The 15808-nt window shown below is 43.6% G+C and overlaps 1 protein-coding gene across 1 annotated transcript; it reads right to left on the bottom strand.

Annotated features, from left to right (window-relative positions):
• Positions 1-6313: 6313 nt before the first annotated feature.
• On the bottom strand, positions 6314-14053 carry LOC106588112 (COUP transcription factor 2). The gene is given in 4 exon segments (XM_014176786.3): positions 6314-9265; positions 11579-12023; positions 12025-12131; positions 12923-14053. Coding segments are annotated over 4 exon segments (1293 nt in total). The 5' UTR covers positions 13389-14053; the 3' UTR covers positions 6314-8990.
• Positions 14054-15808: the final 1755 nt, after the last annotated feature.

The raw sequence follows: 15808 nt of genomic DNA, 5'->3' as shown, positions 1-15808 counted from the left end.
GGGATGGTGGTTACATGAATATAGTTCTATCAGGGGGATGGTGGTTACATGAATATAGTTCTATCAGTGGGATGGTGGTTACATGAATATAGTTCTATCAGTGGTTACATGAATATAGTTCTATCAGTGGGATGGTGGTTACATGAATATAGTTCTATCAGTGGGATGGTGGTTACATGAATATAGTTCTATCAGTGGGATGGTGGTTACATGAATATAGTTCTATCAGTGGTTACATGAATATAGTTCTATCAGTGGGATGGTGGTTACATGAATATAGTTCTATCAGTGGGATGGTGGTTACATGAATATAGTTCTATCAGTGGGATGGTGGTTACATGAATATAGTTCTATCAGTGGGATGGTGGTTACATGAATATAGTTCTATCAGTGGGATGGTGGTTACATGAATATAGTTCTATCAGTGGGATGGTGGTTACATGAATATAGTTCTATCAGTGGTTACATGAATATAGTTCTATCAGTGGGATGGTGGTTACATGAATATAGTTCTATCAGTGGGATGGTGGTTACATGAATATAGTTCTATCAGTGGTTACATGAATATAGTTCTATCAGTGGGATGGTGGTTACATGAATATAGTTCTATCAGTGGGATGGTGGTTACATGAATATAGTTCTATCAGTGGGATGGTGGTTACATGAATATAGTTCTATCAGTGGGATGGTGGTTACATGAATATAGTTCTATCAGTGGGATGGTGGTTACATGAATATAGTTCTATCAGTGGGATGGTGGTTACATGAATATAGTTCTATCAGTGGTTACATGAATATAGTTCTATCAGTGGTTACATGAATATAGTTCTATCAGTGGTTACATGAATATAGTTCTATCAGTGGGATGGTGGTTACATGAATATAGTTCTATCAGTGGTTACATGAATATAGTTCTATCAGTGGTTACATGAATATAGTTCTATCAGTGGTTACATGAATATAGTTCTATCAGTGGGATGGTGGTTACATGAATATAGTTCTATCAGTGGTTACATGAATATAGTTCTATCAGTGGGATGGTGGTTACATGAATATAGTTCTATCAGTGGTTACATGAATATAGTTCTATCAGTGGGATGGTGGTTACATGAATATAGTTCTATCAGTGGTTACATGAATATAGTTCTATCAGTGGGATGGTGGTTACATGAATATAGTTCTATCAGTGGTTACATGAATATAGTTCTATCAGTGGGATGGTGGTTACATGAATATAGTTCTATCAGTGGTTACATGAATATAGTTCTATCAGTGGGATGGTGGTTACATGAATATAGTTCTATCAGTGGGATGGTGGTTACATGAATATAGTTCTATCAGTGGGATGGTGGTTACATGAATATAGTTCTATCAGTGGGATGGTGGTTACATGAATATAGTTCTATCAGTGGGATGGTGGTTACATGAATATAGTTCTATCAGTGGGATGGTGGTTACATGAATATAGTTCTATCAGTGGGATGGTGGTTACATGAATATAGTTCTATCAGTGGGATGGTGGTTACATGAATATAGTTCTATCAGTGGGATGGTGGTTACATGAATATAGTTCTATCAGTGGGATGGTGGTTACATGAATATAGTTCTATCAGTGGGATGGTGGTTACATGAATATAGTTCTATCAGTGGGATGGTGGTTACATGAATATAGTTCTATCAGTGGGATGGTGGTTACATGAATATAGTTCTATCAGTGGGATGGTGGTTACATGAATATAGTTCTATCAGTGGGATGGTGGTTACATGAATATAGTTCTATCAGTGGGATGGTGGTTACATGAATATAGTTCTATCAGTGGGATGGTGGTTACATGAATATAGTTCTATCAGTGGGATGGTGGTTACATGAATATAGTTCTATCAGTGGGATGGTGGTTACATGAATATAGTTCTATCAGTGGGATGGTGGTTACATGAATATAGTTCTATCAGTGGGATGGTGGTTACATGAATATAGTTCTATCAGTGGGATGGTGGTTACATGAATATAGTTCTATCAGTGGGATGGTGGTTACATGAATATAGTTCTATCAGTGGGATGGTGGTTACATGAATATAGTTCTATCAGTGGGATGGTGGTTACATGAATATAGTTCTATCAGTGGGATGGTGGTTACATGAATATAGTTCTATCAGTGGGATGGTGGTTACATGAATATAGTTCTATCAGTGGGATGGTGGTTACATGAATATAGTTCTATCAGTGGGATGGTGGTTACATGAATATAGTTCTATCAGTGGGATGGTGGTTACATGAATATAGTTCTATCAGTGGGATGGTGGTTACATGAATATAGTTCTATCAGTGGGATGGTGGTTACATGAATATAGTTCTATCAGTGGGATGGTGGTTACATGAATATAGTTCTATCAGTGGGATGGTGGTTACATGAATATAGTTCTATCAGTGGGATGGTGGTTACATGAATATAGTTCTATCAGTGGGATGGTGGTTACATGAATATAGTTCTATCAGTGGGATGGTGGTTACATGAATATAGTTCTATCAGTGGGATGGTGGTTACATGAATATAGTTCTATCAGTGGGATGGTGGTTACATGAATATAGTTCTATCAGTGGGATGGTGGTTACATGAATATAGTTCTATCAGTGGGATGGTGGTTACATGAATATAGTTCTATCAGTGGGATGGTGGTTACATGAATATAGTTCTATCAGTGGGATGGTGGTTACATGAATATAGTTCTATCAGTGGGATGGTGGTTACATGAATATAGTTCTATCAGTGGGATGGTGGTTACATGAATATAGTTCTATCAGTGGTTACATGAATATAGTTCTATCAGTGGGATGGTGGTTACATGAATATAGTTCTATCAGTGGGATGGTGGTTACATGAATATAGTTCTATCAGTGGGATGGTGGTTACATGAATATAGTTCTATCAGTGGGATGGTGGTTACATGAATATAGTTCTATCAGTGGGATGGTGGTTACATGAATATAGTTCTATCAGTGGGATGGTGGTTACATGAATATAGTTCTATCAGTGGGATGGTGGTTACATGAATATAGTTCTATCAGTGGGATGGTGGTTACATGAATATAGTTCTATCAGTGGGATGGTGGTTACATGAATATAGTTCTATCAGTGGGATGGTGGTTACATGAATATAGTTCTATCAGTGGGATGGTGGTTACATGAATATAGTTCTATCAGTGGTTACATGAATATAGTTCTATCAGTGGGATGGTGGTTACATGAATATAGTTCTATCAGTGGGATGGTGGTTACATGAATATAGTTCTATCAGTGGGATGGTGGTTACATGAATATAGTTCTATCAGTGGGATGGTGGTTACATGAATATAGTTCTATCAGTGGGATGGTGGTTACATGAATATAGTTCTATCAGTGGGATGGTGGTTACATGAATATAGTTCTATCAGTGGGATGGTGGTTACATGAATATAGTTCTATCAGTGGGATGGTGGTTACATGAATATAGTTCTATCAGTGGGATGGTGGTTACATGAATATAGTTCTATCAGTGGGATGGTGGTTACATGAATATAGTTCTATCAGTGGGATGGTGGTTACATGAATATAGTTCTATCAGTGGATTACATGAATATAGTTCTATCAGTGGGATGGTGGTTACATGAATATAGTTCTATCAGTGGGATGGTGGTTACATGAATATAGTTCTATCAGTGGTTACATGAATATAGTTCTATCAGTGGGATGGTGGTTACATGAATATAGTTCTATCAGTGGGATGGTGGTTACATGAATATAGTTCTATCAGTGGGATGGTGGTTACATGAATATAGTTCTATCAGTGGGATGGTGGTTACATGAATATAGTTCTATCAGTGGGATGGTGGTTACATGAATATAGTTCTATCAGTGGGATGGTGGTTACATGAATATAGTTCTATCAGTGGGATGGTGGTTACATGAATATAGTTCTATCAGTGGGATGGTGGTTACATGAATATAGTTCTATCAGTGGGATGGTGGTTACATGAATATAGTTCTATCAGTGGGATGGTGGTTACATGAATATAGTTCTATCAGTGGGATGGTGGTTACATGAATATAGTTCTATCAGTGGGATGGTGGTTACATGAATATAGTTCTATCAGTGGGATGGTGGTTACATGAATATAGTTCTATCAGTGGGATGGTGGTTACATGAATATAGTTCTATCAGTGGGATGGTGGTTACATGAATATAGTTCTATCAGTGGGATGGTGGTTACATGAATATAGTTCTATCAGTGGGATGGTGGTTACATGAATATAGTTCTATCAGTGGGATGGTGGTTACATGAATATAGTTCTATCAGTGGGATGGTGGTTACATGAATATAGTTCTATCAGTGGGATGGTGGTTACATGAATATAGTTCTATCAGTGGGATGGTGGTTACATGAATATAGTTCTATCAGTGGGATGGTGGTTACATGAATATAGTTCTATCAGTGGGATGGTGGTTACATGAATATAGTTCTATCAGTGGGATGGTGGTTACATGAATATAGTTCTATCAGTGGGATGGTGGTTACATGAATATAGTTCTATCAGTGGGATGGTGGTTACATGAATATAGTTCTATCAGTGGGATGGTGGTTACATGAATATAGTTCTATCAGTGGGATGGTGGTTACATGAATATAGTTCTATCAGTGGGATGGTGGTTACATGAATATAGTTCTATCAGTGGGATGGTGGTTACATGAATATAGTTCATGAGTCAGTGGGATGGTGGTTACATGAATATAGTTCTATCAGTGGGATGGTGGTTACATGAATATAGTTCTATCAGTGGGATGGTGGTTACATGAATATAGTTCTATCAGTGGGATGGTGGTTACATGAATATAGTTCTATCAGTGGGATGGTGGTTACATGAATATAGTTCTATCAGTGGGATGGTGGTTACATGAATATAGTTCTATCAGTGGGATGGTGGTTACATGAATATAGTTCTATCAGTGGTTACATGAATATAGTTCTATCAGTGGGATGGTGGTTACATGAATATAGTTCTGCTAATGGGATGGTGGTTACATGAATATAGTTCTATCAGTGGGATGGTGGTTACATGAATATAGTTCTATCAGTGGGATGGTGGTTACATGAATATAGTTCTATCAGTGGGATGGTGGTTACATGAATATAGTTCTATCAGTGGGATGGTGGTTACATGAATATAGTTCTATCAGTGGTTACATGAATATAGTTCTATCAGTGGGATGGTGGTTACATGAATATAGTTCTATCAGTGGGATGGTGGTTACATGAATATAGTTCTATCAGTGGTTACATGAATATAGTTCTATCAGTGGGATGGTGGTTACATGAATATAGTTCTATCAGTGGGATGGTGGTTACATGAATATAGTTCTGCTATGGGATGGTGGTACATGAATATGCTACAGTGGTTACATGAATATAGTTCTATCAGTGGGATGGTGGTTACATGAATATAGTTCTATCAGTGGGATGGTGGTTACATGAATATAGTTCTATCAGTGGGATGGTGGTTACATGAATATAGTTCTATCAGTGGGATGGTGGTTACATGAATATAGTTCTATCAGTGGTTACATGAATATAGTTCTATCAGTGGGATGGTGGTTACATGAATATAGTTCTATCAGTGGGATGGTGGTTACATGAATATAGTTCTATCAGTGGGATGGTGGTTACATGAATATAGTTCTATCAGTGGTTACATGAATATAGTTCTATCAGTGGGATGGTGGTTACATGAATATAGTTCTATCAGTGGGATGGTGGTTACATGAATATAGTTCTGTCAGTGGGATGGTGGTTACATGAATATAGTTCTATCAGTGGTTACATGAATATAGTTCTATCAGTGGGATGGTGGTTACATGAATATAGTTCTATCAGTGGGATGGTGGTTACATGAATATAGTTCTATCAGTGGTTACATGAATATAGTTCTATCAGTGGTTACATGAATATAGTTCTGTCAGTGGTTACATGAACTGGCGATATGGTACACTATACCAGCCATACTCAATAAGGACCGTGGGATTCTCCCCCAGAACGGAGTCAATAAGGACCGTGGGATTCGGACCCAGAACGGAGTCAATAAGGACCGTGGGATCTGGACCCAGAACGGAGTCAATAAGGACCGTGGGATCCGGACCCAGAACGGAGTCAATAAGGACCGTGGGATCCGGACCCAGAACGGAGTCAATAAGGACCGTGGGATCCGGACCCAGAACGGAGTCAATAAGGATCTGGACCCAGAACGGAGTCAATAAGGACCGTGGGATCTGGACCTAGAATAAGTTTTTTTTTAAACATTTTTTATTTAATTTTCACATTTAATTCGGTCGGGATTTGACTCCTGGTATCATATGAACACACATAAGACATGGAAAATGTGTAGAATTGCAGGAAATGAGCTTTAAAACTGCTAAGGGGTTTGAACAGTTGAGCGGGTTGGGTTGTGAGGGTCTGTTACACTGATAAATGACATTATCCGTCCGGACCTTTGCCATCTAGGACATCTGTGTGACTGGATCATCTCAAATAGTATTAGAGTTCTCCTGTACTACTGTGCTTATTGAAATATTTAAAGAAACTATTCATGTTATTATACAAAAAGACATGTATGGACAAAAGACAAAGTAGGGGAAAAACTATAACAATTCCCTTTGTCATTTTCTTATCCTCGGTCAAATGAAAAACATTTGTTCCAAAAAAATAACATAATTAACAAGCACAATATATATAGATACAGTGTCAAATAAATAGTATTTTTTGTTTCCAAAATCATGATTTGTGAGGAGGATCCCCGCCATTTAATTAGTCTCTTTTCATGCTTTAGAACAGGGGGTACTAGGACTCCTGGGGGTACTAGGCCTATCCTCAGGGGGTACTAGGACTCCTGGGGGTACTAGGACTCCTGGGGGTACTAGGGTACTAGGACTCCTGGGGGTACTAGGACTCCTGGGGGTACTAGGCCTATCCTCAGGGGGTACTAGGACTCCTGGGGGTACTAGGCCTATCCTCAGGGGGTACTAGGGTACTAGGACTCCTGGGGGTACTAGGACTCCTGGGGGTACTAGGACTCCTGGGGGTACTAGGCCTATCCTCAGGGGGTACTAGGGTACTAGGACTCCTGGGGGTACTAGGCCTGTCCTCAGGGGGTACTAGGACTCCTGGGGGTACTAGGCCTGTCCTCAGGGGGTACTAGGACTCCTGGGGGTACTAGGACTCCTGGGGGTACTTGGCCTATCCTCAGGGGGTACTAGGGTACTAGGACTCCTGGGGGTACTAGGCCTGTCCTCAGGGGGTACTAGGACTCCTGGGGGTACTAGGCCTGTCCTCAGGGGGTACTAGGACTCCTGGGGGTACTTGGCCTATCCTCAGGGGGTACTAGGACTCCTGGGGGTACTAGGCCTGTCCTCAGGGGGTACTAGGACTCCTGGGGGTACTTGGCCTATCCTCAGGGGGTACTAGGGTACTAGGACTCCTGGGGGTACTAGGACTCCTGGGGGTACTAGGCCTATCCTCAGGGGGTACTAGGGTACTAGGACTCCTGGGGGTACTAGGCCTGTCCTCAGGGGGTACTAGGACTCCTGGGGGTACTAGGCCTGTCCTCAGGGGGTACTAGGACTCCTGGGGGTACTAGGCCTGTCCTCAGGGGGTACTAGGACTCCTGGGGGTACTTGGCCTATCCTCAGGGGGTACTAGGGTACTAGGACTCCTGGGGGTACTTGGACTCCTGGGGGTACTAGGACTCCTGGGGGTACTTGGCCTATCCTCAGGGGGTACTAGGGTACTAGGACTCCTGGGGGTACTAGGACTCCTGGGGGTACTAGGACTCCTGGGGGTACTTGGCCTATCCTCAGGGGGTACTAGGGTACTAGGACTCCTGGGGGTACTTGGCCTGTCCTCAGGGGGTACTAGGACTCCTGGGGGTACTTGGCCTGTCCTCAGGGGGTACTAGGGTACTAGGACTCCTGGGGGTACTTGGACTCCTGGGGGTACTAGGACTCCTGGGGGTACTTGGCCTGTCCTCAGGGGGTACTAGGACTCCTGGGGGTACTTGGCCTATCCTCAGGGGGTACTAGGGTACTAGGACTCCTGGGGGTACTAGGACTCCTGGGGGTACTAGGACTCCTGGGGGTACTTGGCCTATCCTCAGGGGGTACTAGGGTACTAGGACTCCTGGGGGTACTTGGCCTGTCCTCAGGGGGTACTAGGACTCCTGGGGGTACTTGGCATGTCCTCAGGGGGTACTAGGACTCCTGGGGGTACTTGGCCTGTCCTCAGGGGGTACTAGGACTCCTGGGGATACTTGGCCTGTCCTCAGGGGGTACTTGGCCTGTCCTCAGGCGGTACTAGGACTCCTGGGGGTACTTGGCCTGTCCTCAGGGGGTACTAGGACTCCTGGGGGTACTTGACCTGTCCTCAGGGGGTACTTGGCCTGTCCTCAGGGGGTACTAGGACTCCTGGGGGTACTTGACCTGTCCTCAGGGGGTACTTGAGAAGACTGATGGGACCATAGGCCTACTGGTAAAATACTCCAGGGGTACTCTGGGCAGAGCAACATTTAGCTGGTGGTACAGTAACAGATAAAGGTTGTGAACCACTGCTTTAGAATGAGGGGGTACTCCAGGGGTACTCTGGGCAGAGCCACATTTAGCTGGTGGTACAGTAACAGATAAAGGTTGTGAACCACTGCTTTAGAATGAGGGGGTACTCCAGGGGTACTCTGGGCAGAGCCACATTTAGCTGGTGGTACAGTAACAGATAAAGGTTGTGAACCACTGCTTTAGAATGAGGGGGTACTCCAGGGGTACTCTGGACAGAGCCACATTTAGCTGGTGGTACAGTAACAGATAAAGGTGCTTTAGAAAGATACTGTCAGAGGAACAGGCAGCAAAGGTTCCATCCATAGAACAATTCTAGTTCTATGATTCCATTCCTGGAGTATTCTAGAATGTTCTTATTCTACTGCATCGACATGTAAGGCCAATTAAAACTGCTTCCTGAAAGCAACATATCCCTAATGAGAGTTTCTATTGGTGTTTTTCCGACCAACCGGATGAAGAATAACTGTTCTATAACGGACGAGGAGACGGTGCGTAGAGAGGGCAGACGGAGTAATAGCTTCCCGAACCGGTTCGGTTGGTTTGGATACTGGTTCCTGATGTACCCGTCCAGGGCGCACTGGGACTTCTCCTGAAGGTCGTCCACGTGAGTCACGTCTGACAGACCGCACGCATCTATAAAAACAGAGAATTCAAATCAGAAATCATTAGCAATAATATAGACTTATCTTCTTCGTGTACAATGCAATATTGGCTAATATTAGATCATCATTTCATTACAAATAATACAATGGCTGAGTTTACACAGGCAGCCCAATTCCATTCTCGTTTTTACTCTTTTAGTCAGATCAGATCAGATCAGCTGTTTAACCGAATAATTGGGCAAAATATCAGAATTGGGCTGCTTGTGTAAATCCAGCCAAATATGGCATAGACATTTAATTTAACGCCTACTGCAATTTTTCGAAATCAATATTAGTATAGGCTATTGTTAATACAGTGTGTTGTATGCCCATATAGGCCCACTCCAATTTATTACATTTTTACATTTTACATTTTTAGTCATTTAGCAGACGCTCTTAACCAGAGCGCTCTTATCCAGAGTAAGTGCATACATTTTTCATACATTGTTCATATGAAATCAATTTAACTGCGTTTCATATGAAATCAATTTAACTGCGTTAAAAACAAGACAAAGGAAATTATGCCGTATTTGCTTCACTCAAAATGGCGCTACAGTGGCTTTTCAATAGAACATGGCCCTCTGAAATAAAACGGGTCCGAAAATAACATCACAAACAGGCCTATAAAACGCACAGCCCTGTCTGCTAAATAAAACGGGTCGAAAATAACATCACAAACAGGCCTATAAAACGCACAGCCCTGTCTGCTACATAAAACGGGTCCGAAATAACATCACAAACAGGCCTATAAAACGCACAGCCCTGTCTGCTAAATAAAACGGGTCGAAAATAACATCACAAACAGGCCTATAAAACGCACAGCCCTGTCTGCTAAATAAAACGGGTCGAAAATAACATCACAAACAGGCCTATAAAACGTACAGCCCTGTCTGCTACATAAAACGGGTCGAAAATAACATCACAAACAGGCCTATAAAACGCACAGCCCTGTCTGCTACATAAAACGGGTCGAAAATAACATCACAAACAGGCCTATAAAACGCACAGCCCTCTGCTAAATAAAACGGGTCCGAAATAACATCACAAACAGGCCTATAAAACGTACAGCCCTGTCTGCTAAATAAAACGGGTCGAAAATAACATCACAACAGGCCTATAAAACGTACATCCCTGTCTGCTACATAAAACGGGTCGAAAATAACATCACAAACAGGCCTATAGGCCTTTTCTCAGACTGCTCCACACTATAGATGCACTCTTCAAATGCATTTTTAAAATCAGATTTAAAAACATAATTCTGAATGCAACGCTGTGGCGCTTTCCATGTCGCTAACTCCCTCCATGTCGCTAGGGTTATGTCCTAGCGCACAGAATGAACTCTGCTCCTGGCCTGGTTCTGCTGGGACCAGTCTAATACTATTTCTTTACCGTCAGTCAAGGCGTCCATCGACTTGAGTTGACAAAATACATGATTTGGTTTCTTATTTTTTATAGGACATAAAAAATAATTTATCATTCATCTCTCCACCATATGGCCTATTAGGCTAAGGCCGATTTGTTTCAATACATTACGGCATTTAGAAATTCTGCAAAACGAAATTAAATATAGGTAGACTTGACTTTATTCTTTATTATGAAATATTTAATTTTCTGTTTCAATACATTACGGCATTTAAGAAATTCTGCAAAACGAAATTAAATATAGGTAGACTTGTCTTTATTCTTTATTATGAAATATTTAATTTTCTGTCGGTAATGGTTAAGTTGTGTGGCTGATGATAGGTGAATGACTTACATGTCTGTAGGTCATACAACTAACAAAATTAGCCTGTAAAATATTTAGATAATTATTATTATTAGTAGTTTGAAAAGAAATGTAATTAATTAAATCAAACGCCAATAATATTATTAATCATACCATATAATTCACAGCGGCCTATATAATAACCATGCTGAATTAATTATGGTAAAAACAAATGTATAAAATCATCATATATTTATATAATTCACGAACGTTGTTGAGTCCAATTGCCTCAATATTTTTGCAGGTATTTTTAGTAGACAGATTACGTTTTCACATTCGGCATTCAACTCATAGGATTGTCTGAAAAGTGAATTTGAGGGGTAATTGATATAGTTGATTTGTGGTGATTTGGGAACACCACTACAGCTGTTCCTGTTACCGATGAGGGTGATGTTTGTCTATGTTTTGGGTTTGTATTGATACCACTACAGCTGTTCCTGTTACCGATGAGGGTGATGCTTGTCTATGTTTTGGGTTTGTATTGATACCAGTCACAGTGAACAGCAGTGAAGCATAGCGTGTGTGTGTGTGTGTGTTTACCTGACGTAAAGAGAACAATAGCCTTAATACAGCTGTACTCGGCTGAGTCAACATGCAGAACCTTCAGCTTCTCCACTTGCTCCTGGAAGACCCGGATATGGTCCATGAAAGACACGACTCTCTCCGCCGACATGGGGGCGGCGTGTAGCCCCGCCGCAGCCAGGAGAGGAGCCACATGCACAGGCATTGAGCATTGGGCCGCGTTCAACACGAACAACTCGCTCCAAGTGAGCCGGAGCAAGGCGACCTGGTCGGTGATCTGGAGGTCGGGGAAGAAGGGGATGTTTCGGGCCCATTCCACCGCAGAGAACAGCATCCGGGCGGCCAGCTCGCAGATGTTCTCCATTCCCATGACGTTGTTGGACTGCATACTCTGCGTGCTGTATCTGGATGTGGGGTAGGGCTCGGCTCGCATGAGCAGGGTAGGGCTCGGCTCGCATGAGCAGCGAGATGTATCCAGATAGGTAGGAGTGGCATTGGAGCGGGTCTCCGTTGGTTATGGAGAACTGACCGTGGTACGGTTGAGATGGGAGCATCCTTCCTCTCTGAACCGCTGTGATACAACGAGACAGAGACAATATTAATGTCGGGTAGATAACGGTGCGGTGGCCTACAAGGTGACATATCAATATTAATGTCGGGTAGATAACGTTGGCCTACAAGGTGACATATCAATATTAATGTCGGGTAGATAACGGTGCGGTGGCCTACAAGGTGACATATCAATATTAATGTCGGGTAGATAACGGTGGCCTACAAGGTGACATATCAATATTAATGTCGGGTAGATAACGTTGGCCTACAAGGTGACATATCAATATTAATGTCGGGTAGATAACGTTGGCCTACAAGGTGACATATCAATATTAATGTCGGGTAGATAACGTTGGCCTACAAGGTGGCAGATCCTATTGGTAAGTATAGTGAATAGCGGCGTGTTCGTGTGAATACATGTCTACCAATCCTGATGGAACAAAAAGGGATTCTATCGCTTGCTTCATACACGGCTATATATCCTATTTAACTCCTTGTTTTCTAAGCGGGTAAAAACACACACAACCCACTGTCTTTATTCCTCCGAGACAATAAGCTCATGGACAATAACAGCATGGAGACTATTATTAGGAGCTCAGTAATGGAGATTTAACAGTGTTATATTATCTTATAGCCTATCTGAACTACACGGATGACTATGTTGTTAAAATGTAGTTGTGTTTACGAGCCGTATCTTTAGATAATCAGTTTGTTTTTTGTGTGTGTTTTTTTTTTAAATCATTGGCTTCTAGTGACTACAGCTACAGGCTATAAGTGACCTAAAGGGAGATGAGAAACATGCTTGTTTACCTTCTCTCCGCATTCCCACTTTGACACATTTCTTGAGTCTGCAGTACTGGCATTGATTCCTGTGGTGTTGATCAATGGGACAGTTCCTACTAGCGCGGCAGGTGTAGCTGAGGTTTCGCCTGACGCTCCGTTTGAAGAAGCTCTTACACCCCTCACATGTGAACTGGCCGTAATGCTTCCCGCTGGATTTATCCCGGCACACCACACACTCGATCTGCTGAAGCTGTTGTTTGTCCACGGAGTTAGTCGACGTTTGACTAGTGATAGATTGAGATGTATTGCTTGAATGAGCGCCTTGGGGTGTCTGATGTGTCGAGTGGATATCCAGAGAGGGTATGGGATTGAGGTGTCCCGTTAGGTCGGTAGAGAGGGATAACGGTCCGACTTGAGAGACGGGGGAAGAGATTCCGCCTTGAGAGTCGCGGGCGATATTTTCCTCGCCGTTTCTCCACGTTACCATTGCCATATCTATCCGTTAATGTTTCCAAAACGTTCCGTTTCGTTGTCACCCCAGTGTGCTGCCCGCGGGTGTCGACAAGTAAAGGCACAAATATATAAATACAAAATTATTGCACCATTCTATTCAGTACTTAAGAAGCATAAAGCATAGCAGTATGTAAAGCGCCGGTGCTGGATAAATGCGTGAACAATCTGACTGAATATAGTCACTCAGCAAATTAAAGTACCATTTCTAAATAGCTCGGTCCAGAGAAGTGATCCACCATCAGAAACACCGAGGGAAAAACACACACATTAAAACACACACGCAATCCAGTCAAAATCCACACTGGAGGCAAAGCAATCTCTTTTCCAAAATGTGAGTCATTCTCTAATTCCGGTAAAACCGGGCACACTAATCAGATATCCCGTGTTGTACGGAGCTGAGGCGGTGACGCAGAAACTAGAACCGGGTTCATGAAAACAGCGGCACCGTGGCTCGTGCTATTCCAATGAGTTAGGAGTTATCGGTGAAAGGAAAGACAACAGCGAGAGAAAGCGGGTTTTTGATGATGGCTGGACGTGTCCTGTAGAGAATGGGATAATGTGCTTGGACAAGACGGGTGTGCCTCTGACGTCTCCACTGAGCGGGTCAGCCATATAAGGAGCGAGGAAGTCCTTTGGTCTGTGAGGAATGGAATAGGCTAAGTACCAGGTGAAAACTAGGCCAAGTACCAGGTGGAAACTAGGCCCAGTACCAGGTGGAAACTAGGCCCGGTACCAGGTGAAAACTAGGCCAAGTACCAGGTGGAAACTAGGCCCGGTACCAGGTGGAAACTAGGCCCGGTACCAGGTGGAAACTAGGCCAGGTACCAGGTGGAAACTAGGCCAGGTACCAGGTGGAAACTAGGCCCGGTACCAGGTGGAAACTAGGCCAGGTACCAGGTGGAAACTAGGCCAGGTACCAGGTGGAAACTAGGCCAGGTACCAGTTGGAAACTAGGCCAGGTACCAGGTGGAAACTAGGTCAAATACCAGGTGGAAACTAGGCCAGGTACCAGGTGGAAACTAGGCCAGGTACCAGGTGGAAACTAGGCCAGGTACCAGTTGGAAACTAGGCCAGGTACCAGGTGGAAACTAGGCCAGGTACCAGGTGGAAACTAGGCCAGGTACCAGGTGGAAACTAGGCCAGGTACCAGGTGGAAACTAGACCCGGTACCAGGTGGAAACTAGGCCAGGTACCAGGTGGAAACTAGGTCCATTGGTTTACCGGAGTGATGCTTTGTTAGAGCTCTGATTTGGTTTTGGAGAGATCGGGGTTTGGAGAGATTGAACGAGCATGCGGCACATTCATTGGTGTGTTTGTGATCACACAGCTCTGTATGTCCCTGTGTGCCTGTATATATAGCCTACCACTGGGGATTACATGGTTCCATACAAATGGATGCATTGGATTTATGTGATTTTATTTGTTGTTTATTGTTATAATACATTTCGACAGCATACTGGTTGTAATACATGTAGTTTCCTTCTCTATTATGTTGTAACAGTGATAAATGGAAACGCTTTTAAGCACCAATGAGAGCGTATAATGAGATATCGCCCCCTAGTGGCAGACCAGGTGTGTTGGTCGGTAATCTGATGCCCCCTAGTGGCAGACTGGGTGTGTTGGTCGGTAATCTGATGCCCCCTAGTGGCAGACTGGGTGTGTTGGTCGGTAATCTGATGCCCCCTAGTGGCAGACTGGGTGTGTTGGTCGGTAATCTGATGCCCCCTAGTGGCAGACTGGGTGTGTTGGTCGGTAATCTGATTCCCCCCCTAGTGGCAGACTGGGTGTGTTGGTCGGTAATCTGATGCCCCCTAGTGGCAGACTGGGTGTGTTGGTCGGTAATCTGATTCCCCCCTAGTGGCAGACTGGGTGTGTTGGTCGGTAATCTGATGCCCTCTAGTGGCAGACTGGGTGTGTTGGTCGGTAATCTGATGCCCCCTAGTGGCAGACTGGGTGTGTTGGTCGGTAATCTGATGCCCCCTAGTGGCAGACTGGGTGTGTTGGTCGGTAATCTGATGCCCCCTAGTGGCAGACTGGGTGTGTTGGTCGGTAATCTGATGCCCCCTAGTGGCAGACAGGGTGTGTTGGTCGGTAATCTGATGCCCCCTAGTGGCAGACTGGGTGTGTTGGTCGGTAATCTGATGCCCCCCTAGTGGCAGACTGGGTGTGTTGGTCGGTAATCTGATGCCCCCCTAGTGGCAGACCGGGTGTGTTGGTCGGTAATCTGATGCCCCCTAGTGGCAGACCGGGTGTGTTGGTCGGTAATCTGATGCCCCCCTAGTGGCAGACTGGGTGTGTTGGTCGGTAATCTGATGCCCCCCTTAGTGGCAGACCGGGTGTGTTGGTCGGTAATCTGATGCCCCCTAGTGGCAGACCGGGTGTGTTGGTCGGTAATCTGAT

The sequence above is a fragment of the Salmo salar genome, chromosome 26 (assembly GCF_965601325.2).
Source record: "Salmo salar chromosome 26, fSalSal1, whole genome shotgun sequence".
NCBI lineage: Eukaryota > Metazoa > Chordata > Actinopteri > Salmoniformes > Salmonidae > Salmo > Salmo salar.
The sequence above is the reverse complement of the archived record's forward strand: the minus strand, read 5'-3'. Positions and strand labels throughout refer to the sequence as shown.